This window comes from Ascaphus truei, chromosome 15 (assembly GCF_040206685.1).
Source record: "Ascaphus truei isolate aAscTru1 chromosome 15, aAscTru1.hap1, whole genome shotgun sequence".
Lineage (NCBI taxonomy): Eukaryota > Metazoa > Chordata > Amphibia > Anura > Ascaphidae > Ascaphus > Ascaphus truei.
In genome coordinates this window covers 14722830-14749105 of record NC_134497.1, presented here as the reverse complement: position 1 = coordinate 14749105, position 26276 = coordinate 14722830, and the positions used below count along the sequence as shown (strand labels likewise).

General features: G+C 52.9%; 1 protein-coding gene across 3 annotated transcripts; it reads right to left on the bottom strand.

The window, feature by feature from the left end:
* Positions 1 to 1198: 1198 nt before the first annotated feature.
* On the bottom strand, positions 1199 to 21478 carry CSNK2A1 (casein kinase 2 alpha 1). 3 transcript variants are annotated; one of them, XM_075571723.1, is made up of 13 exons: positions 21349 to 21478; positions 16245 to 16399; positions 13619 to 13730; positions 12925 to 13026; positions 12707 to 12757; positions 12498 to 12557; positions 10664 to 10747; positions 10424 to 10534; positions 10097 to 10198; positions 4968 to 5068; positions 4561 to 4709; positions 4344 to 4430; positions 1199 to 2436 (listed from the first exon to the last, which is right to left on the bottom strand). In XM_075571723.1, the coding sequence occupies exons 2-13, from the start codon at positions 16343 to 16345 to the stop codon at positions 2321 to 2323; spliced, it is 1176 nt and encodes a 391-aa protein (XP_075427838.1). In that variant the 5' UTR covers positions 16346 to 16399; positions 21349 to 21478; the 3' UTR covers positions 1199 to 2320. The 3 variants fall into 3 exon arrangements, with proteins under 3 accessions (XP_075427838.1, XP_075427840.1, XP_075427839.1); XM_075571725.1 differs by having other exon boundaries at positions 12498 to 12554; XM_075571724.1 differs by having other exon boundaries at positions 21257 to 21440.
* Between the last annotated feature and the right edge of the window lie 4798 nt (positions 21479 to 26276).

The window sequence follows — 26276 nt, the reverse complement described above, 5'->3', positions numbered from 1 at the left end:
CGAAGAAAAATAAAAAAAACACTGAATTCCAAGATTCCCAGGTCATGAGGAAACCCCTCAGGTCTCCGCCACAAGCAGAGGGGCACATGGGGAAGCCTGAACGGGTGACAGGTCCATCAAGAAGAGAGAAGAGAAGCAGAAGCCTCCAAGGTCAACTCACCCAAACGAAATCAAGGGGCAGTTTAGAAAGGAAAGTAGCTCAATCAGAATGTACAGGAATGTGAAACATTACGCTGCTATGAAGTTTACACTCAACTTGTTCTAATAATAAAAAAATAAAAAAAACGAACATCCCAGTCAGGTCTGTTTATAAGCAGAAAAACTTGAAACCGCAGCACATTCTTCAATGGATACGGAGCGGCTCAGTGAGTAAAGTAAATTCCCGGTGTCGACTGCTTGTGACCTTGGGCAAGTCACTTTATCTCCCTGTGCCCCAGACACCAAAAACATTATTATTACAAACTATTAATGGAGAACAATCTGGACATGGCCAGAGTAACACGTTACAGGGACATGTCAAGGAAAGTAACAAAGGGGGTCCAGATCAGCAGGACAGGGTTACAATTGAGGAGTCCTCCTCCTGGGCACAGGCGGACGTTCTCCTAACCTTCATTTGATTTAAAGGTGGTCATGGTATTTTCCAGCACAGCTTCAAATCACATTGTTACAATACATTTCTGGTGAACGTGCAAAGCATTGAAGCCCAGCCCGACAACCAGTTGGAAATGTATTTCTACATCCAGGAATCTTGTCACCGAGAAAACTGGGCAGGAGGAGATCTGAACGGGGACGGCTCAGGTGTCCTCGATACACCATTGTTTTGGAGGCGGGAGAAGACGCCCAGAAATTGAATGAGGAAAGCACCACAGTTTGATTGTGACTCGTGTCTGAATCGAGACCAATTACACCAGAGGTGAACAGCTACAGTCCTCTCGGGCCGCCATCAGGTCAGGTGTAAAGGATATCCCTGCTTCAGCTCAGGTGGCTCAATCAGTGACTCCGTCAAAGACAGCCACCTGTGCTGAAGCAGCGACCGAATGATCCACCTGTGCTGAAGCAGGGATATCCTTAAAACCTGACCTGTTGGTGGCCCTTGAGGACTGGAGTTGGCCGCCCCTGATTTGTATCTTGCCCGTCCCACAGAAGCTCGCAGTCACTCACCCACGACAAGAAAGCGTCTCACACAGGGGACTAAATCTAACCTTGATAAATAAAACCATGTTTATTTACACCAAATAATTCCAACATTAGATCTGTCACATGTGAAGGAGAAAGCATGATGTCTGTGTCACTGGGACAGTTTCCCTGCTGAGGGGAGAGTGAGGGGGGGCGGGACAGTGGGAGTGAGAGGGGCAGGGGGGGGGGGGAGAAAGAGCTCTTACAATTACAGGACTGCTATTCAAAGTCTGATCCAGCCTCCCTCTAATCTTCAAGGGATTAACACCCCCCCCCTCAGAATGGCACATGGAGTGGGGCAGAAGGGATAAGGAGAGGTACGACTAGGAACCTCTGATAGTGCTACCACACCAGGGCAGCCCTGTGTAAACAATGCCTAAAAATAAAGTGTTGGGACAGAACAAAGAATAACTTCACAGGGGGGGGGGGGGGGGGGAGGAAGAGGATGGGACAGCGCAGGGCAGACATCATACATTGGATGGGGTCTGGCTGGCTTTGAATGGGGTTCATTGTTTAAGGGCTCCATGCAGAATAGGAGCAGCCCAGTGCAAAGACGACAAGATGGAGCAGAGCTCCTATACACCCACCCAAAATTACTGGGAGAACAGTCTTCAACCATGGAGCTGTACCCGGTTACACCCCAGGGCGACTGGCGATTTATGGCAGGGTGGGATACAGAAACCCTCCCGCCACCTCGGCAGGTTACGGGACAAGATGACAGAAAGGGAGGGAGGGGAGGGAGGGGGAGATTGGTTTAAGGAACGGAAAATATCCAGAAATTTAAAAAAAAAAAAGAAATAATCTGTCCAGGAAACATTCCATGTGCAGGAAGATAACCGGGGGGCAGCCCGTGGCCGGGAGCCATACCAAAAGTTTGTAAAAAGGAACAAAAAAAAAAAAAAAAAAAAAAAAATTCAGCCTATAATATTTTTTTTTATATATATAATGACAGAACTACTATAAATCCACAAGCAACTGCTCAGACACGGCGCGTCCGGGGGGGGGGGGGCTTCCTCGCTCCTTGGGCGACCCCCTCCCTCTGCGTCAGGCGGGAGATGAGTCAAAGAGAGGGGCCCGGCAGGAGGAGAGGCACATCCGCCCCCCCTTAGGCCAACTCCTGACCAGGCGCCAGGACAGACTCCCCTTATTGCGGGGCTCCGGCAGCGGCAGCGACAGGCGTCCCCAGGGTGTTGGTAGCGGAGATGACGGGGGATCCGGCCAGTGGTCCCAGGGCGGAGGGGGTTGGCACCGAGGAGATCCCTGGGGAGGGGGGGGGAGAGACGGAAGAAAGAGCGGGGTTAGGGCTGCATACAAAGATCCTGCGGCACTGAGACACACAGACACACACGCATGCGCAGAATGAGGGGCTTTGCCGAAGTTGCGCATGCGCAACCCCAGACCGGCCCGTTCCGCGCATGCGCAACAATGGCGGCCCCCTTCTCGGTACCGCCAGATCGCCAAAAAGCGGGGCCTTCCTGTATGTTACATGGCGTGCTCATTTGCATGTCATTTCCCAGAATCCCTTGCTGCAGTGGAAGCACTATATGCTAGGTGATAATGGTGAAAGGCAGGGTACAGACCTGTCTAAGACATGTGAATGTGCTCACAAGTGATATTCTTTATCGGCTATATGCGAATGGTGGAGATTTTTTGCTGCCTTTTTCACCCACCATAACTTACAATGTGTATGGTAAACCTACCCAGCCATGAAATATTGCAAAGCAAGTATAAACCAACCTCACACGGATGATACCCATCAAGGTTGAAACATGTCTGTGAATGGTTTGTACTTGCTTTGCTAGTCCCAGGCTGTGCTTAAAAGCTGTGTGAACAGCGATGCATTTTTTTTATATGGGCTCCATGTGAATGGATATTCTAGGCAAAAGGTGACACATTGTGTGCTCATTTGCATGTCATTTCCCAGAATCCCTTGCTGCAGTGGAAGCACTGTATGCTGGGGATAATGGTGAAAAGCAGGGTTGCAGACCTGTCTAAGACATGTGAATGTGCTCACAAGTGATATTTTTATTAGAGAGATCTTTCTCTCTCCCTCAGGCACGCCTGTGTTCTTAACCAGTTTTAACTGCACTGCAGCGCCTAAATGTGAACCCCTTAGGCACCACATACCCCTCACGCATCCCATGCTGCCGGCTGTATTATTGTTTCGTTTCCTTTTTTCCCCTCTTGGCAGTGGTAGAAATACAAAGGACACGGTGTAAAATTGGCCGTGTAGGAACCTGCTGATGGGGTCCAACCTTCACGTGGTCGCAGGCGTGAAATGCTGTGGCCGAATGATCGAACTAAACGGCCCATACTTATGAGGTGTGCGCGACACGCAGACACAAAAAAAAATAGTAATTAACTAAATGGGTCAGTGGATGTGCATTGGGACTTGTGTATTGTAACATGTGAATAAATGTTGGTACAGCACACGGTGGGCGATATTCGCTAATGAGAAAGTTCCAGTCGCTATAGCGCTAGTAACAAGTGCACGATGCAGATCTAGCGCACACGGATTGGCTCAGGCGGCTATTGCATCGTACGGGGCCCACCTCGCCACCCTGATCACCGCTCGATATCCACAGTCCATTTACAGAATCTCAAATACAGAACTCTTAGACCCGGGCTGTGACTGAGGCGACATCTGCCCCCTTATGGGACGTGGGAGGGTCCCGACCTGGATTTATAATCAGCATCTCAGGGCGGAAACTCGCCCTCCGGTCAACCAGGGACCCGAGGTGAGTTTCACTATGAAGAGGTCAAGCCTCCCAGACTAAAGAATTTGCCCTCAGAAAGGGGTCCCGTTTATCAGGAACTCATTCCAAATTCATAGAATTCGTCGTTATTTTGCAATTGACCCAAAGATTAGATGCCCACTAGAAGACTTCTTTGACCCTCTTGCACACATTACCAAGAGGCGGCAGAAGGGAGAACTAGCTTCACCCAACCTCCGTGTGTGACACGGGTGGGCTACAGAGTTATGGGAGGAACCCAACACCGGTAACAGTGCAGAAGCCCCAGCACCCATTACCATGACCCATGCTGTGTCCAAATAGGGTGTTCCCAAGAACACCAATCTGCAGTGATGTACCGCGTCAGGCCAGCCAAAACACGGGGACACGTTTGTTTTGACGCGCGCGCTGAAGCGGGAGGCACAGAGGACTGACCTGACATCATACTGGCGCTGCTGACAGGAGTGCTGCCGCTCGGCATGTTGGTGGTGCCCATTCGAGACTGGTCCTTCACAATGGGGTCTAGGAAGAGATGGAGAGGAGGGTGAGAGGGCACAGGGACCCAGACAGGCTGGGAGCAGGGTGCGCAGTGAATCGAGAGAGGACGGGGGGGAGAGGGAGGGGGGAGAGGGGGAAACGGCTAAGCACTCACAGAAGTACGGGTGGTCCATGGCTTCGCGGGCGGTGAGCCGCGTCTGATGGTCGTATCGCAGCAGTTTGTCCAGGAAGTCCAGGGCCTCAGGACTCACCAGATGCTGGTTCTCACTGTGCACGAAACGTTCCCATCGTTTGCGGGAATGCCTGCAATGGGGGGGGGGGAAAGAGGAAGAGGGTAGGGGCACTGCGTGAGAGGGGCAACGAGGGCAAGGGACAGGAGATCCCCAACTAAAAGAGGAAAGTAGACCATCCATGCCACAAAGAGCTGCTACTACACTGTTTGATAATACCCCTCCACCCCCCCAGTAAGCACACTGCATTTTAATTCCCCCGACACCCGAGGATTACCACGGGCGACACCTCCAAGGGCAGAAAGGATTGTGGGATAGCAGCCCCGCTCACCTGCCCAGGATGTCATTGAAGCGAGGGTCCAGTTCAATGTTGTATTTGTCGATGTAATCGTACAGGTCTTCAGTCCCCAGGACCTTTGCTATTCTCACCAGCTAGGAGGGAGCGGGACAAGGTCAGAACACACACCACTACACTGCCTGTGGGACACCCATCACCCCCTCACACACTGCCGACACCTCCAGCTGTCGAGGAGTTAAAGCGACTCCAGCACAGCCCTTCATTCCATGTATTCTTCAATACTCCCCCTGCACAGCTGTTCTATACCAGAAAGCAGGTAATATAGCAGCAGAGCCTTCAAACTGAGCTCCGCAGCACCCTCTGCTGTGCGGATCATGAATCGCACGGGGAAAGACAGCAGAAAATTGGGTGAATAATACTGCTGGTTTATTAAAGGATTGACGTTTCGGTCCTACCCTGGACCAGATAAGGTCCAAAGCAGGCCCGAAACATTGATCCTTTTACCAACCAGCACGACTAGTCACACAGGTCCAGCGGAGCGCCGTCTCATTTTCTGTCCCTGCGTGATACAAGCATGACATCTATCAAGCCATTTAAAGGAAAGAAGCTTCATAGAAGTAAATATCACTAAAACACAGGTGGAGGGATCCGGGCCTTGTGTAACAAGTTTAATGCTCTGTGTCCGAGGTCCTCGTCAGGAACAAGCCTGGCTCTGATCATCCGGATATGAACCTACAACACACTGCTGCACCTAGCTGGATAAAACCCTGTCCAGCATGAAGCAGAAAAGGTCCCCAACGTCCCTCACATGTCCGGGTACCACTTCTCACCTGGTCCCTCCCTCACATGTCCGGGTACCACTTCTCACCTGGTCCCTCCCTCACATGTCCGGGTACCACTTCTCACCTGGTCCCTCCCTCACATGTCCGGGTACCACTTCTCACCTGGTCCCTCCCTCACATGTCCGGGTACCACTTCTCACCTGGTCCCTCCCTCACATGTCCGGGTACCACTTCTCACCTGGTCGGTCCCTCACATGTCCGGGTACCACTTCTCACCTGGTCGGTCCCTCACATGTCCGGGTACCACTTCTCACCTGGTCCCTCCCTCACATGTCCGGGTACCACTTCTCACCTGGTCCCTCCCTCACATGTCCGGGTACCACTTCTCACCTGGTCCCCCCCTCACATGTCCGGGTACCACTTATCACCTGGTCCCCCCCTCACATGTCCGGGTACCACTTCTCACCTGGTCCCTCCCTCACATGTCCGGGTACCATTTCTCACCTGGTCGGTCCCTCACATGTCCGGGTATCACTTCTCACCTGGTCCCTCCCTCACATGTCCGGGTACCACTTCTCACCTGGTCCCCCCCTCACATGTCCGGGTACCACTTCTCACCTGGTCCCTCCCTCACATGTCCGGGTACCACTTCTCACCTGGTCGGTCCCTCACATGTCCGGGTATCACTTCTCACCTGGTCCCTCCCTCACATGTCCGGGTACCACTTCTCACCTGGTCGGTCCCTCACATGTCCGGGTATCACTTCTCACCTGGTCCCTCCCTCACATGTCCGGGTACCACTTCTCACCTGGTCCCTCCCTCACATGTCCGGGTATCACTTCTCACCTGGTCCCTCCCTCACATGTCCGGGTACCACTTCTCACCTGGTCCCTCCCTCACATGTCCGGGTACCACTTCTCACCTGGTCGGTCCCTCACATGTCCGGGTACCACTTCTCACCTGGTCGGTCCCTCACATGTCCGGGTACCACTTATCACCTGGTCCCTCCCTCACATGTCCGGGTACCACTTCTCACCTGGTCGGTCCCTCACATGTCCGGGTATCACTTCTCACCTGGTCCCTCCCTCACATGTCCGGGTACCACTTCTCACCTGGTCCCTCCCTCACATGTCCGGGTACCACTTCTCACCTGGTCGGTCCCTCACATGTCCGGGTATCACTTCTCACCTGGTCCCTCCCTCACATGTCCGGGTACCACTTCTCACCTGGTCCCTCCCTCACATGTCCGGGTACCACTTCTCACCTGGTCCCTCCCTCACATGTCCGGGTACCACTTATCACCTGGTCCCTCCCTCACATGTCCGGGTACCACTTCTCACCTGGTCCCTCCCTCACATGTCCGGGTACCACTTCTCACCTGGTCCCCCCCTCACATGTCCGGGTATCACTTCTCACCTGGTCCCTCCCTCACATGTCCGGGTACCACTTCTCACCTGGTCCCTCCCTCACATGTCCGGGTACCACTTCTCACCTGGTCGGTCCCTCACATGTCCGGGTACCACTTCTCACCTGGTCCCTCCCTCACATGTCCGGGTACCACTTCTCACCTGGTCCCTCCCTCACATGTCCGGGTACCACTTCTCACCTGGTCGGTCCCTCACATGTCCGGGTACCACTTCTCACCTGGTCGGTCCCTCACATGTCCGGGTACCACTTCTCACCTGGTCCCCCCCTCACATGTCCGGGTATCACTTCTCACCTGGTCCCCCCCTCACATGTCCGGGTATCACTTCTCACCTGGTCCCCCCCTCACATGTCCGGGTACCACTTCTCACCTGGTCCCCCCCTCACATGTCCGGGTATCACTTCTCACCTGGTCCCTCCCTCACATGTCCGGGTACCACTTCTCACCTGGTCGGTCCCTCACATGTCCGGGTACCACTTCTCACCTGGTCCCTCCCTCACATGTCCGGGTACCACTTCTCACCTGGTCGGTCCCTCACATGTCCGGGTACCACTTCTCACCTGGTCCCCCCCTCACATGTCCGGGTATCACTTCTCACCTGGTCCCTCCCTCACATGTCCGGGTACCACTTCTCACCTGGTCCCTCCCTCACATGTCCGGGTACCACTTCTCACCTGGTCGGTCCCTCACATGTCCGGGTATCACTTCTCACCTGGTCCCCCCCTCACATGTCCGGGTATCACTTCTCACCTGGTCCCCCCCTCACATGTCCGGGTATCACTTCTCACCTGGTCCCTCCCTCACATGTCCGGGTACCACTTCTCACCTGGTCGGTCCCTCACATGTCCGGGTACCACTTCTCACCTGGTCCCTCCCTCACATGTCCGGGTACCACTTCTCACCTGGTCGGTCCCTCACATGTCCGGGTATCACTTCTCACCTGGTCCCCCCCTCACATGTCCGGGTATCACTTCTCACCTGGTCCCTCCCTCACATGTCCGGGTATCACTTCTCACCTGGTCCCTCCCTCACATGTCCGGGTATCACTTCTCACCTGGTCCCCCCCTCACATGTCCGGGTATCACTTCTCACCTGGTCCCCCCCTCACATGTCCGGGTATCACTTCTCACCTGGTCCCCCCCTCACATGTCCGGGTATCACTTCTCACCTGGTCCCTCCCTCACATGTCCGGGTACCACTTCTCACCTGGTCGGTCCCTCACATGTCCGGGTATCACTTCTCACCTGGTCGGTCCCTCACATGTCCGGGTACCACTTCTCACCTGGTCCCTCCCTCACATGTCCGGGTACCACTTCTCACCTGGTCGGTCCCTCACATGTCCGGGTACCACTTCTCACCTGGTCCCTCCCTCACATGTCCGGGTATCACTTCTCACCTGGTCCCTCCCTCACATGTCCGGGTATCACTTCTCACCTGGTCCCTCCCTCACATGTCCGGGTATCACTTCTCACCTGGTCGGTCCCTCACATGTCCGGGTACCACTTCTCACCTGGTCCCTCCCTCACATGTCCGGGTACCACTTCTCACCTGGTCCCTCCCTCACATGTCCGGGTATCACTTCTCACCTGGTCCCCCCCTCACATGTCCGGGTACCACTTCTCACCTGGTCCCTCCCTCACATGTCCGGGTATCACTTCTCACCTGGTCCCCCCCTCACATGTCCGGGTATCACTTCTCACCTGGTCCCTCCCTCACATGTCCGGGTATCACTTCTCACCTGGTCCCTCCCTCACATGTCCGGGTACCACTTCTCACCTGGTCCCTCCCTCACATGTCCGGGTATCACTTCTCACCTGGTCCCTCCCTCACATGTCCGGGTATCACTTCTCACCTGGTCCCTCCCTCACATGTCCGGGTATCACTTCTCACCTGGTCGGTCCCTCACATGTCCGGGTATCACTTCTCACCTGGTCCCTCCCTCACATGTCCGGGTACCACTTCTCACCTGGTCCCTCCCTCACATGTCCGGGTATCACTTCTCACCTGGTCCCCCCCTCACATGTCCGGGTACCACTTCTCACCTGGTCGGTCCCTCACATGTCCGGGTACCACTTCTCACCTGGTCCCTCCCTCACATGTCCGGGTACCACTTCTCACCTGGTCGGTCCCTCACATGTCCGGGTACCACTTCTCACCTGGTCCCTCCCTCACATGTCCGGGTACCACTTCTCACCTGGTCCCTCCCTCACATGTCCGGGTACCACTTCTCACCTGGTCCCTCCCTCACATGTCCGGGTACCACTTCTCACCTGGTCCCTCCCTCACATGTCCGGGTACCACTTCTCACCTGGTCCCTCCCTCACATGTCCGGGTACCACTTCTCACCTGGTCCCTCCCTCACATGTCCGGGTATCACTTCTCACCTGGTCCCTCCCTCACATGTCCGGGTACCACTTCTCACCTGGTCGGTCCCTCACATGTCCGGGTACCACTTCTCACCTGGTCGGTCCCTCACATGTCCGGGTACCACTTCTCACCTGGTCCCTCCCTCACATGTCCGGGTACCACTTCTCACCTGGTCCCTCCCTCACATGTCCGGGTACCACTTCTCACCTGGTCGGTCCCTCACATGTCCGGGTACCACTTCTCACCTGGTCCCTCCCTCACATGTCCGGGTACCACTTCTCACCTGGTCCCTCCCTCACATGTCCGGGTACCACTTCTCACCTGGTCCCCCCCTCACATGTCCGGGTACCACTTCTCACCTGGTCGGTCCCTCACATGTCCGGGTACCACTTCTCACCTGGTCCCTCCCTCACATGTCCGGGTACCACTTCTCACCTGGTCCCCCCCTCACATGTCCGGGTATCACTTCTCACCTGGTCCCTCCCTCACATGTCCGGGTATCACTTCTCACCTGGTCCCTCCCTCACATGTCCGGGTACCACTTCTCACCTGGTCCCTCCCTCACATGTCCGGGTACCACTTCTCACCTGGTCATAGTTATCATGTCCGTGGAAGAATGGCTCCTTCCGGAAGATCATGCTCGCCAGCATGCAGCCCAAGCTCCACATATCCAGGCTGTAGTCGTACATCTGTAAGTCACATGCAGGATGCTCAGGGGGGTGGAATAGGCAGGCCGTCCCCAGATAACCACCCCCTCCCCCCCCCCCCGTGTACAATCGCAGCCCCCAATCACACACTGACAAGTTCACCAATTATTGCTCCACACCTGTGATTAACGAGTCCCCCGGGAGCCTCCCCTTCCCCCAAAGAGCAGTCAGTCTGCAGGTGGGGGGAGGGGGACGCTCGCTTCTTACCTGGTAATCTACGAGCAGCTCGGGTCCCTTGAAATATCGGGAGGCGACGCGCACATTGTACTCCTGCCCAGGGTGGTAGAACTCTGCCAGCCCCCAGTCTATTAGTCGCAGCTAGGAGAGGAAAGGAGGCCCAGGTATTAGAGGCGAGCCTGGTATCCCCACACAGGGAGTTCCCAGCAAACCCAGGACCTGAAGGAAGCGGGTACAGGAACATATACACCCCCCCCTGGTACTTCATACCTTTCTGTGCTCATGATCAATCATAACATTGTGGGGTTTCACATCCCGGTGCATGATACCCATACTGTGGCAATAATCCAGGGCCTGCGGGAAACCAGCACAGAATAAGGCGGAGCAACCAAACCACCTCTCACGCCCCCCGACCCACCTCACACCGCCGTCCCCCTACACGGCTCAGCTCTCGCACTGCCGCCACACACAGTGGGCTCAGCTCTCGCACTACCGCCACACACAGTGGGCTCAGCTATCACACTGCCGCCACACACACAGTGAGCTTCGCTCTCGCACTGACACACACACACAGTGAGCTTCGCTCTCGCACTGCCGCCACACACAGTGGGCTCAGCTCTCGCACTGCCGCCACACACACAGTGGGCTCAGCTCTCGCATTGCCGCCACACACACAGTGAGCTTCGCTCTCGCACTGCCGCCACACACACAGTGAGCTTCGCTCTCGCACTGACACACACACACAGTGGGCTCAGCTCTCGCACTGCCGCCACACACAGTGGGCTCAGCTCTCGCACTGCCACCACACACACAGTGAGCTTCGCTCTCGCACTGCCACCACACACACAGTGAGCTTCGCTCTCGCACTGCCACCACACACACAGTGGGCTCAGCTCTCGCACTGCCGCCACACACAGTGGGCTCAGCTCTCGCACTGCCGCCACACACACAGTGGGCTCAGCTCTCGCACTGCCACCACACACAGTGGGCTCAGCTCTCGCACTGCCACCACACACACAGTGGGCTCAGCTCTCGCACTGCCACCACACACAGTGGGCTCAGCTCTCGCACTGCCACCACACACAGTGGGCTTCGCTCTCGCACTGCCACCACACACAGTGGGCTTCGCTCTCGCACTGCCACCACACACAGTGGGCTCAGCTCTCGCACTGCCACCACACACACAGTGGGCTCAGCTCTCGCACTGCCACCACACACACAGTGGGCTCAGCTCTCGCACTGCCGCCACACACAGTGGGCTCAGCTCTCGCACTGCCGCCACACACACACACACAGTGGGCTCAGCTCTCGCACTGCCTGCACACACAGTGGGCTTCGCTCTCGAATTGCCGCCACACACACAGTGGGCTTCGCTCTCGCACTGCCGCCACACACACAGTGGGCTCAGCTCTCGCACTGCCGCCACACACAGTGGGCTCAGCTCTCGCACTGCCGCCACACACACACACACAGTGGGCTCAGCTCTCGCACTGCCTGCACACACAGTGGGCTTCGCTCTCGAATTGCCGCCACACACACAGTGGGCTCAGCTCTCGCACTGCCGCCACACACAGTGGGCTCAGCTCTCGCACTGCCGCCACACACACAGTGGGCTCAGCTCTCGCACTGCCGCCACACACAGTGGGCTCAGCTCTCGCACTGCCGCCACACACAGTGGGCTCAGCTCTCGCACTGCCGCCACACACAGTGGGCTCAGCTCTCGCACTGCCGCCACACACAGTGGGCTCAGCTCTCGCACTGCCGCCACACACAGTGGGCTCAGCTCTCGCACTGCCGCCACACACACACACAGTGGGCTTCGCTCTCGCATTGCCGCCACACACACAGTGAGCTTCGCTCTTGCACTGCCGCCACACACACAGTGAGCTTCGCTCTTGCACTACCGCCACACACACAGTGGGCTCAGCTCTCGCACTGCCGCCACACACAGTGGGCTCAGCTCTCGCACTGCCGCCACACACACACACAGTGGGCTGAGCTCTCGCACTGCCGCCACACACACAGTGGGCTCCGCTCTCGCACTGCCTGCACACGCAGACAGGCAGCAGGTACAGCACATGGACACAGGACACACGCTTCTCACCTTTAATATCTCATACATATAGAATCGAATATCATAATCCGTTAGAGTCTGGTATAACTGCTGTGGGGAAAGCAAATAAAACTCTATTTAGTAGAATTATTATTAGAGCACGATGTAAAACAAAAGTGATTTCCAGAAAGCATCACAGCCAGCAGCGCTCTGTACAGGGGGTCCCCCAACATTAACGGTGCTGATATCTTAACCCTCACCTTAAAATCTGTGTTGTTCACATGTTCAAAGACCAGAGCCGGCGTCCTGGACTGCAGAACAAGGACAGAACATTACATATGGAATGTCCACAACACAGAACCCAATATACTTCGCAACATGTCTATGCTCGTCTCTTGTTAACGCAGAGTCCTAATGTCCCCAGGACAGTCACACCCCTCCCCCCCCCTTACCCGAGACACAAAAGGTTATCTCTTACCACGGGATCTTTCACAATGTCTGCCAGCGTGATGATGTTGGGGCCGCCCCGCAGGTTCTCCAGGATCTTGATCTCGCGCTTAATTTTCTTCTTCTTCACGGGCTACAAAAGAAGAAGAGGAGACGGAGAGGAGGTAAGAGGAAGCAGCGATCCGCCCACTATTGGGAAAGAAGAACCACTTCAATGTACAACGTGCTGTGGGCTCTGAGGACACTGCAGCTGTGTGTGTATATATGTGTGGGAGGGGGGGGTAAAGGGGTGTGTGTGTGAGGGGGGGTGTGTGTGTATATATGTGTGGGAGGGGGGGGTGTGTGAGGGGGGGTGTGTGTGAGTGGGGGTGTGTGTGAGGGGGGTGTGTGTGAGTGGGGTGTGTGTGAGGTGGGGTGTGTGAAGGGGGGTGTGTGAAGGGAGGGGGGTGTGTGAGGGGAGGGGGGTGTGTGAGGGGAGGGGTGTGTGTGAGGGGAGGGGGGTGTGTGTGTTGTGGGGGTATGTGTGCGTGTAGAGGGGGTGCGGGCATACAGCAGGCAATACACACAGCAGTCATGTAACGGAAGGGGTTAATGGGCCTAAAGGCACAAATAAAGCTTATTGTGTTACCCTCCAGAAAATTACGTAGTTGAGTTACAGGCGATTATTGGGAAGTTCCCAGCCTGCAGAAGATCGAGGGGAATTAGAAGCTGTAAAACCCTCTCACCTTCAGGATTTTGACCACCACCTTCTCGTTGTTGGTGATGTTAATGGCTTCAAAGACCTCACTGTACTTGCCTCTCCCCAGCTTCCTCACCAGCTGATAATCATCTTGGTTCCTAATGACAGAAGCAGATACGTCAGCACAGCGCTGATACGTGTGAACTGTGGCGTCCAAGCAGTACCCAGGAAGTGGCAGATCAGCTCACATCGGAGACACGCCAATCTCATCCAGACCAGACAAGCGCACATCGAATGCACGCCAATCTCATCCAGACCAGAGAAGCGCACATCAGAGATACGCCAATCTCATCCAGACCAGAGAAGCGCACATCGGAGACACGCCAATCTCATCCAGACCAGAGAAGCGCACATCGGAGACACGCCAATCTCATCCAGACCAGAGAAGCGCACATCGGAGACACGCCAATCTCATCCAGACCAGAGAAGCGCACATCAGAGACACGCCAGTCTCATCCAGACCAGAGAAACGCACATCAGAGACACGCCAATCTCATCCAGACCAGAGAAGCGCACATCAGAGACACGCCAATCTCATCCAGACCAGAGAAGCGCACATCGGAGACACGCCAATCTCATCCAGACCAGAGAAACGCACATCGGAGACACGCCAGTCTCATCCAGACCAGAGAAACGCACATCGGAGACACGCCAATCTCATCCAGACCAGAGAAGCGCACATCGGAGACAGGCCAATCTCATCCAGACTAGAGAAGCGCACATCGGAGACACGCCAATCTCATCCAGACCAGAGAAGCGCACATCGGAGACATGCCAGTCTCATCCAAACCAGAGAAGCGCACATCGGAGACACGCCAGTCTCATCCAGACCAGAGAAGCGCACATCGGAGACACGCCAGTCTCATCCAGACCAGAGAAGCACACATCGGAGACACGCCAGTCTCATCCAGACCAAAGAAGCGCACATCGGACACGCCAATCTCATCCAGACCAGAGAAGCGCACATCGGAGACACGCCAGTCTCATCCAGACCAGAGAAGCACACATCGGAGACACGCCAATCTCATCCAGACCAGAGAAGCGCACATTGGAGACACGCCAATCTCATCCAGACCAGAGAAGCGCACAACGGAGACACGCCAATCTCATCCAGACCAGAGAAGCGCACAACGGAGACACGCCAATCTCATCCAGACCAGAGAAGCGCACATCAGAGACACGCCAATCTCATCCAGACCAAAGAAGCGCACATCGGACACGCCAATCTCATCCAGACCAGAGAAGCGCACATCGGAGACACGCCAGTCTCATCCAGACCAGAGAAGCACACATCGGAGACACGCCAATCTCATCCAGACCAGAGAAGCGCACATTGGAGACACGCCAATCTCATCCAGACCAGAGAAGCGCACAACGGAGACACGCCAATCTCATCCAGACCAGAGAAGCGCACATCAGAGACACGCCAATCTCATCCAGACCAGAGAAGCGCACATCGGAGACACGCCAATCTCATCCAGACCAGAGAAGTGCACATCGGAGACACGCCAATCTCACCCAGACCAGAGAAGCGCACATCGGAGACACGCCAATCTCATCCAGACCAGAGAAGCGCACATCGGAGACACGCCAGTCTCATCCAGACCAGACGCACATCATACTTGGACATTGAAAGACAGGGAGCTGGAATCATGGCCCCCGTCACACATTACATACTGTGCCTGCTCCTGCACTCAGGGAGTTCTCCCGTAGGCCGCGCTTATAGTGCGCGAGACGAATGACGTCACCCGTTGCCGTCGACGCTAGCGAAAGTTGCATTTCCCTTTCCGGCGACGTCGCGGGCGACCAGGTCTTTGATTGGTTCAGAGGCTGTCACATGGCGACAGCCTCTGAAAAGTCAAATTTGACCGGCTTCAAGAATTCGCCTCGCCAGCGTCGCGCTTACTATAAGCACACGCGACGGTGGAAATACATTTGTTTTGGTGCGACGTCGCGTCGCCAGCACTATAAGCGCAGCTTATTGTACACCGCAACCCTGAGCTGCGAGCGTTTAGAACAGCCAAGTAGAAGCCATAATAATATGTGCAAGTATTTTACGCTATAACACTCCCTCAACAGCAGGGCAGACACATGCAGCGAAGGAATGCAGGGCCGTATTTACCACGCCTATTGAAATTAACAGGTCATAACATCCTCCTACTGTGTCTGTACGTTCGCCCTACTTACCACTTAGATTGTAAGCTCTTCAGGGCAGGGACTCCATTTCGTAATGTTACTTTAATGCTTGAAGCGCTGATTCCCTCTATGTGTTATAATATGTCCCGTGTATTACTGCTGTGAAGCGCTGTGTACATGGATGGCGCTATATCAACATATACATACATGTTTATTTACTTTTAACCTAAAGATGAATACAATGTTAACGCTTATTGTTAGAGGGAGCAGCAACACATGGGGGAGGGGCCTGGCCGCAAAAAGGAGTTAAAAACGCTGATGTGGGTGGCCCAGAACTCGATGCGAGGTCCTTGAGACATTAAGCAGGTCCTACAGATCATAAAATATTAGACTGCAAGCTCTTGGGAACAAGATTTGTTGTGGCAGCGTTACACTGTATACACGGAGAAAAGAGATAAAGGTCATGTACTACTCACCCCCACTCTACCACGTGTGACTCGTAGTCCCAGTACTCGCGTGGTCTGTGTGTGTTTACATCTGTGTAGACACGGGCCCGGCTTAGCACAGGACCCGACATGGCGGACTGGATGGCTGGATGAGATGGACGGTGAATAGGCAGGCGGCCGAGTCACTGCAGGGGGCACAAAGCAGAGTTACAGAACCCCCCTAATGAGACCAGATCCCGCTCCCTCATTAGAAAGCAGACTGCAGAGACCCCTGGGATAGGACATTCTGACCCGAGTGACCTCGTGTGGCTCGATCCCCGAGATTAGATTGCAAGCTCTTCAGAGCAGGACGTCCATATTTACGATTAGATTTTGCCAGGGCTGGAGTGTATACACCTTTAAATACTGCCACACTGGCACCAATCCAGCATTTAAGGGATCAACGACCTGACTTGATCGGCAGGAGCCCAAATGATCCCCAGAGAGAGTGGTGCAGAGAACACACCATGTGAATAACACCAACATATATCTGCGTAAAGCTCATAACAGAAGTACTGAGCTGTGATTCCACCACACAACCAAGCTACATGGCAGCTGTCCGAAGATTGGCTGGGCAGAGGTAATGGGTGGAGCTTGTGTGGTGGTAGAATCACAGTACAGAACTTGTGTTATGTGCTTTGCCAAGGTATATGCTGGCATTACCCACAACCAGTCGCCACTTCACTGCAGAAACCATCCTATCAGCACCACGGTCCTAACTAACCACATCAGGATCCAGAGGGGACACAGGCAGCCCCAAAGACCTGCCACCAGACTGTCACTGCTCCCTCATCAGAACTAAGCAGTGAACTTCTAACTTCATGTAGAGACATGCTAACTTTTCACTGGCACATGGGGTTGTAACACACGGCACAGAAGCAGAGGGATTCGATACACAAATTCCCCTCCGAAATATGCAAACATTTGTTGCAGAGAAACACCGATCATTGGTATTGCCCATAAAAACGGCTTTATAAACTCAAGCCCCATCACTGGTTGATACGAGGTTTCATTGTATGTTACTGGGCATAACGCAGTTATACATTTGGACCCAAGTTTCCATTAGGAAGAGTCGGTGTGACATGGATCAGTACCATCACTATCCCAATCGTATATCGCTATGCAAGACTGAAGATCCCCCGACTTCCTTCTCCAAACCCCACTCTTCGTGGTTCATGACAGCCAAGGACTCCCATGGAGGAGCGTCTGCAGAAGGAAGAGGTTCCACTACGTCTCACTTTCCTGACTGTGGAGTCTCAGCGTATTAGTCACTGTAGTGATGTGCATCTCTGCATCAAGTATATATTGGAATATGATTTTATAATACTTTACATCGATATAGATATATGATGGTAAAGTGCCACTGACTGCTCTGTGCGAGGGCTGAAGGCATTGGAGCAGTTGTAACCATCAGTCGCCTCTAGACTTTGCACTGTTTCAAGTCATACTCTGTATCACTTTATATCCCTGTGTGTTTTTGCCTGGTGTCCTCCAAGTATGTACTGCTGCTCTAGCCCCTCCGATCCCCGCACCAGCAGGTGATGACACAGGAGAGGATTGCTGGGGATTTTTACCAAGGTTTTATCTTTCTTCAGGCGGCCCGAGTGAGGTATCTGTACTAGTGTATGCCAGGAATCTTCACAGTGATAAGTGGGCACCTTCAAGTAAGTCTGTCATAAGGTCTGGGGGCAAAATAGTGTCTACTCATGGCCCAGGGTGAGAGCAGTCTGCAGAGTACAGACACCGCCCCCCTGCCCCAACAACACAATGGCTCACTCTTACTGAAGGGTGGACACTTCTCACTGATTGGGGGTTCCCAGTGACCTCTCATCGTGGTTGGCACCACACTGGTTGGAGACAGTCAAGTATTTAACACTTACTATTGCAGGGGCCATGATTTATTGCAGAGCCGTATATCGAACATGCAGAGCCTCAAAGAAAGGGGAGACTGATATGTTTTCCTTTGGGGTGACCCATGGCTTACATAGTAGGGCATGACCCTCCCATGATAAGGATGCCACTGGTGCAGAACTCAGAGCTTGTAACAGGCTCTGAACCACAAGCAGAGTTTATTGCAGGAGATTGAAGTACAGGATTCCCCAATGGTCCAGTTCTCAGACCTGAGAGGATAGATGGGCTGGGACTAGACAATGCCCGGTGTGGATTTTACGTACCCATGGCACTCTGTATGACACTGGGGATCTTTGGCCTTAAGGTTCTGTATCTGTCCAATACAGACTGCGAAGGCCAGTTGGTTGAACATGTTTGACTTCAGATGAGACCAATAGGCTGAGGAGCATGGCACTGCATAAGCCCATCCAATCCATCTACTGCAAGCAGTCCAAGTACTAACTTCGTACGTACATCAGACAGAAGTTAAGCCAGTGACCATCACAGGCCACAAAACTTCCATGTGTGTCTCCCACGTTCTTCCAAATCATTCTGCAGGCTTCCCATTGCAGAGCCCATCACAAGGGAGCTTACAAAGCGAACTAAAATCTCAAGAAACAGTCTCTTCTGTGAAGACTCAACGTGTTAGGAGTGGAGTTACTAGCGCTTTAGCGAGGTATTTTATTCCCCCCACAAACGCCTTCAAAAAGGATGCTGTCAGTGAGGACATACTTATACTATATTTACAGGTTTTACACCAGATATTCTGAAGCAAGTTATGCAACCCCAGATACAAAACTCAGTAAAGATTGACGGATTGAAACAAATCCGTTGTTTCTCGGCGAGTGTCAAACCCCTTAACGGAGGCACATATTTTTTTTCTTTAAAGCATGAAAGATTTATTAACAGACCTCCAGCCTAAATAATTACAAACTAACAATGCCAATCACAGGGTGTCCAGGCTAATATGAATAAATCGCCTATTTACCCTGCAGCCAGCTTTATAACAACTTCCCCTTAATAGGCTGGCATATCGGGGTTAGTGTAAAGATTAGGCTGGTATAGTGGGGTTAGGATGGCAGCTTGGGGTCAGACTGAAGTTTTTTTTTTTTTATTTATTTAAGCGGCTGTCCATTAAAGAATGATCAAGTACCCTATTTACCCAGCTTGCCGGGTAAATAGCCTCCACCAAAAATAAAAATGGAAGGAGAAATATCCAATATTATTCCACCTCCCAGGACGTTAAATTGGGGAGCTCCCACGTTGGCACAAGTCAGACGCCAACCTTACCCCAAAACTATCAAAGCACCCAAGACCCCAAAACCTCATGCTGCTCATAATCCACCCCCCCCCCCAAAAAAAAATTCCAGGACCCCCTACAGAAAATCCCATTACCACACAATTTTCTAACCTACTACCTGGCATAACTACAACCCAACAAATCCAACTAATTTGTGCCCAACACCCTATTTAGATAATTGCACTGAAATAACACTGTCAGCCCCAACCACTCCTCCCAACACCACTGTGGTCCTCTACCCCAATAACAAATAGAATCTCTAAGAATTGCCCAGTTCCCCCTGCCACCCCCATCTTACCACTCCTCCATCCTACACCACCCCCATCTTACCACTCCTCCATCCTACACCACCCCCATCTTACCACTCCTCCATCCTACACCACCCCCATCTTACCACTCCTCCATCCTACACCACCCCCATCTAATTAACCCTCCACCACCCCCATCTTACCACTCCTCCATCCTACACCACCCCCATCTAACTAACCCTCCACCACCCCCATCTTACCACTCCTCCATTCTACACCCCCCATCTTACCACTCCATCCTACACCCCCCATCTTACCACTCCTCCATCCTACACCCCCCATCTTACCACTCCTCCATCCTACACCCCCCCATCTTACCACTCCTTCATCCTACACCCCCCCATCTTCCCACTCCTCCACTCCCCCCATCTTCCCACTCCTCCATCCTCCACCCCCATCTTCCCACTCCTCCATCCTCCACCCCCCCCCATCTTCCCACTCCTCCATCCTACACCCCCCGATCTTCCCACTCCTCCATCCTTCACCCCAACATCTTACCACTCCTCCATCCTACACCACCCCCATCTAACTAACCCACCACCACCCCCATCTTACCACTCCTCCATTCTACACCCCCCATCTTCACTCCATCCTACACCCCCCCATCTTACTACCCCCACATCCCCCATCTTCCCACTCCTCCATCCTACCCCCCCCCCCATCTTCCCACTCCTCCATCCTACACCCCCCCATCTTCCCACCCTCCCCATCTTCCCACTCCTCCATCCTTCACCCCCCATCTTACCACTCCTCCATCCCCCCATCTTACCACTCCTCCATCCCCCATCTTACCACTCCTCCATCCCCCCCATCTTACCACTCCTCCATCCCCCCCATCTTACCACTCCTCCATCCCCCCCATCTTACCACTCCTCCATCCCCCCCATCTTACCACTCCTCCATCCCCCCCATCTTACCACTCCTCCATCTTCCCACTCCTCCATCCCCCCCATCTTACCACTCCTCCATCCCCCCCCATCTTACCACTCCCCCATCCCCCCCCATCTTACCACTCCTCTATCCCCCCCTCTTACCACTCCTCCATCCTACACCCCCCCATCTTACCACTCCTCCATCCTACACCCCCCCCCCCATCTTACCACTCCTCCATCCTACACCCCCCCATCTTACCACTCCTCCATCCTACACCCTCCCATCTTACCACTCCTCCATCCTACACCCCCCCATCTTACCACTCCTCCATCCCCACATCTTACCACTCCTCCATCCCCCCATCTTACCACTCCTCCATCCTACACCCCCCCCCATATTACCACTCCTCCATCCTACACCCCCCCATATTACCACTCCTCCATCCTACACCACCCCCATCCTACCACTCCTCCATCCTACACCCCCCCATATTACCACTCCATCCTACACCACCCCCATCCTACCACTCCTCCATCCTACACCACCCCCATCCTACTACACCACCCCCCTTACCACTCCATCCTTAACCCGCCTCCCCCCGGTATCAGACGCCCCGGGCCCCTCACACATACCCCGGGACTCTCTCTATGATCCCCCTCCCCGGGTGAGCTCAGCTCCCCCCTGCAGCGGACAAACACACAGTTTAAGGAGGGGCCGCCCGCACCTGCTGCTCCGGTCCCCCCGCTCCCCGCCGGGATCACACAGACAATATGGCGGAGACACACGGCTCAGCCGCCAGCCGCAGGGACCACAGCGAGGCTGACCGGAAGCGGAAATACATTCTACCCGCTGCGGCGGCGGCCGGGCTGGGCGGAGCTTGAGCAATGGGGAGGGTGGAGACCTGTCAGGGCGCCATGTTGGGTGTGGAATTATACCCGCATTCAACTGAGGCCACGCAGGTCGCAATGCTACCGGAAAGAACGGAGGGAAGCCACAGGGGACGAGAATTAGACCTCTCCTGTGTCACTGGTAATACCGAGACCGGAGCGGAGGGGTGATCTCCCGGGGTCATCTGACTAAGCAAAAAGATCTTGCCAGTCTCAAGATGGCGGCTCCTGGGAGCCGGGGCTAGGTGAGCGCATGCGCAGTGATTCCTGACACGCCGGAGGATTCTGGGAAATGTAGTCCATAGCTGGGGCCCAGCTCAGGCACAGAGGTGCAGAAATAACATTAACAGGGAGCAACCCTCATTTAAATCCCAGCTTGGGATAGGAGGCCAGGAGAGGCCTCAACTAAATTCTCACTCTTCCTCGCACTATTATCTAATCACCCTCCGCCCACTGACGTGGAGGAGGCCATGTTTTGTGCTGCCCAGAGAAAGTGATGGTGAAAGCTGTTCCTGAACCCCTGTCCATGTCAGAGAATATGAATGCATGTGAAATAGCGGGATTCCTAGGGGATGTGTACGATGGCCGTATAGTGGGCGCAGCATTGCCGGCCCCTTATATAGAGACGTCGCCGTTGTAGAGAGCCGCGTAACAAAAATCAGGCGTTGGTTACAAGTCAGTCAAAACATTTCCGAACTTTGGGTCTAATTGACGTATGTAGCTATTTCATCCTTTAACGTCGTTGTTTTCCGTTAGTGATAGGAATAAGCCCTTTGTTTCCTGGCCTTGGCATTCAGTAAAACCTCAGTGAAGGTGCAAATCCAGTCTCATTGTGATCATTTATTTGCAAAGCGCCAACATATTCCACGGCGGGGTACAGAGTTACATCGATGACATACAAATACAAACCAGTGCCAACAGACACAGAAGGCAATGACAGCCCTGTTCCTGAGAGCTTACAGTCTAGAGGGGATAAGGGGGAATGTTGAAACACAAGGTCAAGTGGCTACTCATTGGTGGACATAGTGTGTCTCAGGGTGGGGTCCAGCTGCACAGCTGATCCCATCAAGGCTCAATCAGTGGCTCGGTCATTGATTGAGTCACCTGTGCTGAAGCAGGGATATCCTCAAATCCTGACCTGTTGGTGACCCTTGGGGACTGGAGTTGCCCGCCCCTGATCTAGTCTGTAACCCCCAGTTCCTCTCACTGGGGGCTCTTAATACACCAATTATTTTTCTACCAACGTTTTTTTTATTCAAAGCTGAATTATTTATTCTAGTTTAGATGTAAATAAATGTTTCCACACCACTGGTAATGAATATAAGGCTTCAAATTCTTTCCCAGCCTCCCATCCCCTAACACCACGGAGATACGACAGCAGAGGGACAGAGACTTTGATTTCAGACGGAAATCGCAAAAAATGGCGGTGGCGTCAGCAGTTGAGCGTTGCTATTTCTGAAATGGCGACCCGTTTAAGAGTTAGGATCTGGTTTCAAACATGATAATGGGGTCTTAGATTAGCGCCATTAGCTATGCATGGTTTTGACGTCTTTTGCAATCGCACATCTGTACGTAATAATGACGCCTGTCTAACTTTGTACGTTAACGCAGCAATAACCTCAGTCTGCAGCAACTGAGCCCAGCAGAAGGAAACTGCACACAGCTAGGGTCGCCAGGTGTCCGATATTGAACTGGACCCTCCTGTATTTGGATACTCTGTCCAGTAAAAAAATGAGAGGTACTGTAATACTGGACATGTATGTGTCCGGTATTTTCCTCCCTGGACATAGTGACCTGACGCACCTTTCACCATTGAGTCCAGTATTTTTGGAGAAGCCGCCTGGCAACCCTACACACAGCAGGCAGAGAGAAAATTAAACTTCAATTTAACAGAAGAAAACTTGAATAAATAAGAATTCTTCCCTTCTCTGGGGTCTTGGTCCAGAATATGAAGTATTGCCAGGTTGCGTCTGTGAAGTAGAAATTGCAGATGTTATTAAATAGGAATTCACACCTTACTGTAAAAAAATTGTAATAGCTGTGTTGTTAGTTGTTCCCACCGAACAGCTGCTGCAGAAAGTATATATATATATATATATATCAGGGTGGATATATATGTATATATATATATACAAATATAGCTGTATGCTCATCTGCATGTCTTAGGCAGGTCTTCAACCCCGCCTTTCCCCATTATCACCCAGCATACAGCACTTCCACTGCAGCAAGGGATTCTGGGAAATGACATGCAAATGAGCACACAGTGTCACTTTTTGCCTCAATAACCATTTTTAACATGATGAGACCCATCAAGGTCGAAACAGCTGTCTGTGGGTGGTTTTCTGGGTATGCACCTTAACCCTGGCTGTGCTCAAAGCTGTGACCATGCAGCAAGCTTAAGCCTATAGGGAACCATGTTAAAAATGGTTATTGAGGCAAAAAGTGACACTGTGTGCTCATTTGCATGTCATTTCCCAGAATCCCTTGCTGCAGTGGAAGTGCTGTATGCTGGGTGATAATGGGGAAAGGCGGGGTTGCAGACCTGCCTAAGACATGCAGATGAGCATACAGCTATATTTGCATATTTGCTTTCCTGTGGAGGGTTTTTGTCACTTTTTTTACTCACCATAACTTAACTCAGTATTATATATATATATATATATATATATATACATATATATATATATATATGATACGAACCAATCCAAAGACCAGTAAAGAGACAGCAGACCGCACGGGGTTAATCCAAAAGTCTATATTCACAACATGAAATACACGTAAGCCAACGTTTCGGTCCCACAGAGAGACCTTCCTCAGGGCCGTGCAACCCACAAGTGTAAGTGAGTAAGTACACAAATCTATAGTCGCACCACCGGGCAGACCCATCATCTTGGCCCGTGGGTTGCTGTGCCACCCCCTTTCGCAATTCGTGGACTTCTATCTACAGCCACTGGTGGCTGGAATGGGTTCATACATCAAGGACACCACGGACTTCATTGAGCAGCTCAGTCATCTTTCCGTTAACACAGCAGAATGTATTCTTGCTACGCTAGATGTGTCCAGCTTGTACACCAACATTCCCCATGCAGGGGGCCTAGAAGCAGTACGCACAAAATTGGAAGAACATGGAGTCGAACAGGGTCCACCAGTTGATTTTCTCATGTTGCTCATTGAGGTCATCCTCCATAAGAACTTCTTTAAATTTGAGAAACACTACTACTTACAACTAACGGGTACGGCCATGGGCTCAAATATGGCACCGTCGTATGCTAATCTATTTATGGATTTGTATGAACGGTTGCACATATTAACTGACACCACGCATGGGCGGCATATCGTCAAATACCTTCGCTATATTGACGACATCTTCATTCTGTGGACGGGCAGTGAAGATGAGCTGCTGACATTTGTTTCTGATTTAAACAAAATCCCCTCCACAATCCGTTTTACCCTCAACCACAGCTACCAGGAAATTGCTTTTTTAGACACCATAGTGTACAAAATTGGAGGCACGCTGGCTACTAGAATATACCGGAAGAGTACAGACAAGAACTCCCTTCTTTGTGCAGCCAGCCACCATCCTGTACCACTCAAGAGGGGTCTCCCATACTCCCAGCTTCTCCGAGTGAAAAGAATTACCACTGATCCAGAAGAATCCCAAAGGGCCCTGGCCCAAATGGCCGCACGCTTTCAGGAGAGGGGCTATTCGGCCAAGGACATTAACTTTGCCTTGCAAAAGGTTGGACAGGTTGACAGGGGTGAACTATTGACACCTTCGTCAGGTAGACCGGTGAGCAACAGGCTTAATATAGTCAGTACATTCAGTACTGCTACAAACAGCATTAAGCGTTGCATTCGGGGCAATTGGCGCATCCTGGAGAATGACGAGAGGATTGGTGCATATGCTAGAGAGCCACCCCTATTCTGCTTTCGTCGGGGACCAAACATTGGTGACATGGTCACTGGATCTGATCCAATAGACAAATATGCCACACCCACCACCTGGTTAGCCAAAAAACCTGGTTCGTACCGCTGTCATGGCTGCACCAACTGCCACTATATGCAGCTGGGCCCTAGCTACAATCACCCGCATAGTGGCGCACCGATTAAAATCAAACAACCACTGAACTGTGAGTCAAAATTCGTGGTGTACTTTATTAAGTGTCCTTGTGGATTGCTGTACATCGGGAAGACTGTAAGGATGCTGAAAGAACGCATGGCCATGCACCGTTCAAACATCAGAAAAGCCCTACTGAGTGATGCCTCTGATATAGATCTCCACATTTCAAAGAAAAAAGACACACATTGGCCACACTTCGTTGTATGCCTATTCTGCAGGTTCCAGTCCCCCCCCCCCCCCCCCCCCCCCGTGGGGGTGACAGGGGCAGGACTTTGCTTAAACAGGAAGCAAGGCTTATTTATGAACTAAGGACTATGACACCTGGTGGCCTAAATGAGGAGCTTTCACTTAGCTGCTTTCTATAGTTATCTCCCTGCTTTGACTTAGTTTTACATTATGCCTTATGTATATTTGTCACTCATACTCTGTTGCATCACTCCCTCTGCACTTTTGCACTTCCTTTGTCCTTATATACTATGGTGATGCTATGCGCTCCTTGTGCTCTGTACCTCTATCTGTCCCCCTGTGGTTCACCTCAACGCTCTGTGTTATACTACTCTGTTTAGCCCATTATTGCTGTCAGTGTGTGGGTAACTGTGCACCGAGGCGGTTTTCCAGACTGCGCATGCGCGATTTGCGCTGCCG

Bases quoted from the DNA above. Each gene is read 5' to 3' on its own strand.
- CSNK2A1 (XM_075571723.1), bottom strand. From the start codon at position 16,345: ATGTCGGGTCCTGTGCTAAGCCGGGCCCGTGTCTACACAGATGTAAAC. The intron at 12,758-12,924 runs GTAAGAGATAAC...CTTGTTCTGCAG, and splicing joins ACATTGTGAAAGATCCCGTG to TCCAGGACGCCGGCTCTGGT. The intron at 4,431-4,560 runs GTGAGTGCTTAG...ATCTCTTCCTAG, and splicing joins CATGGACCACCCGTACTTCT to ACCCCATTGTGAAGGACCAG.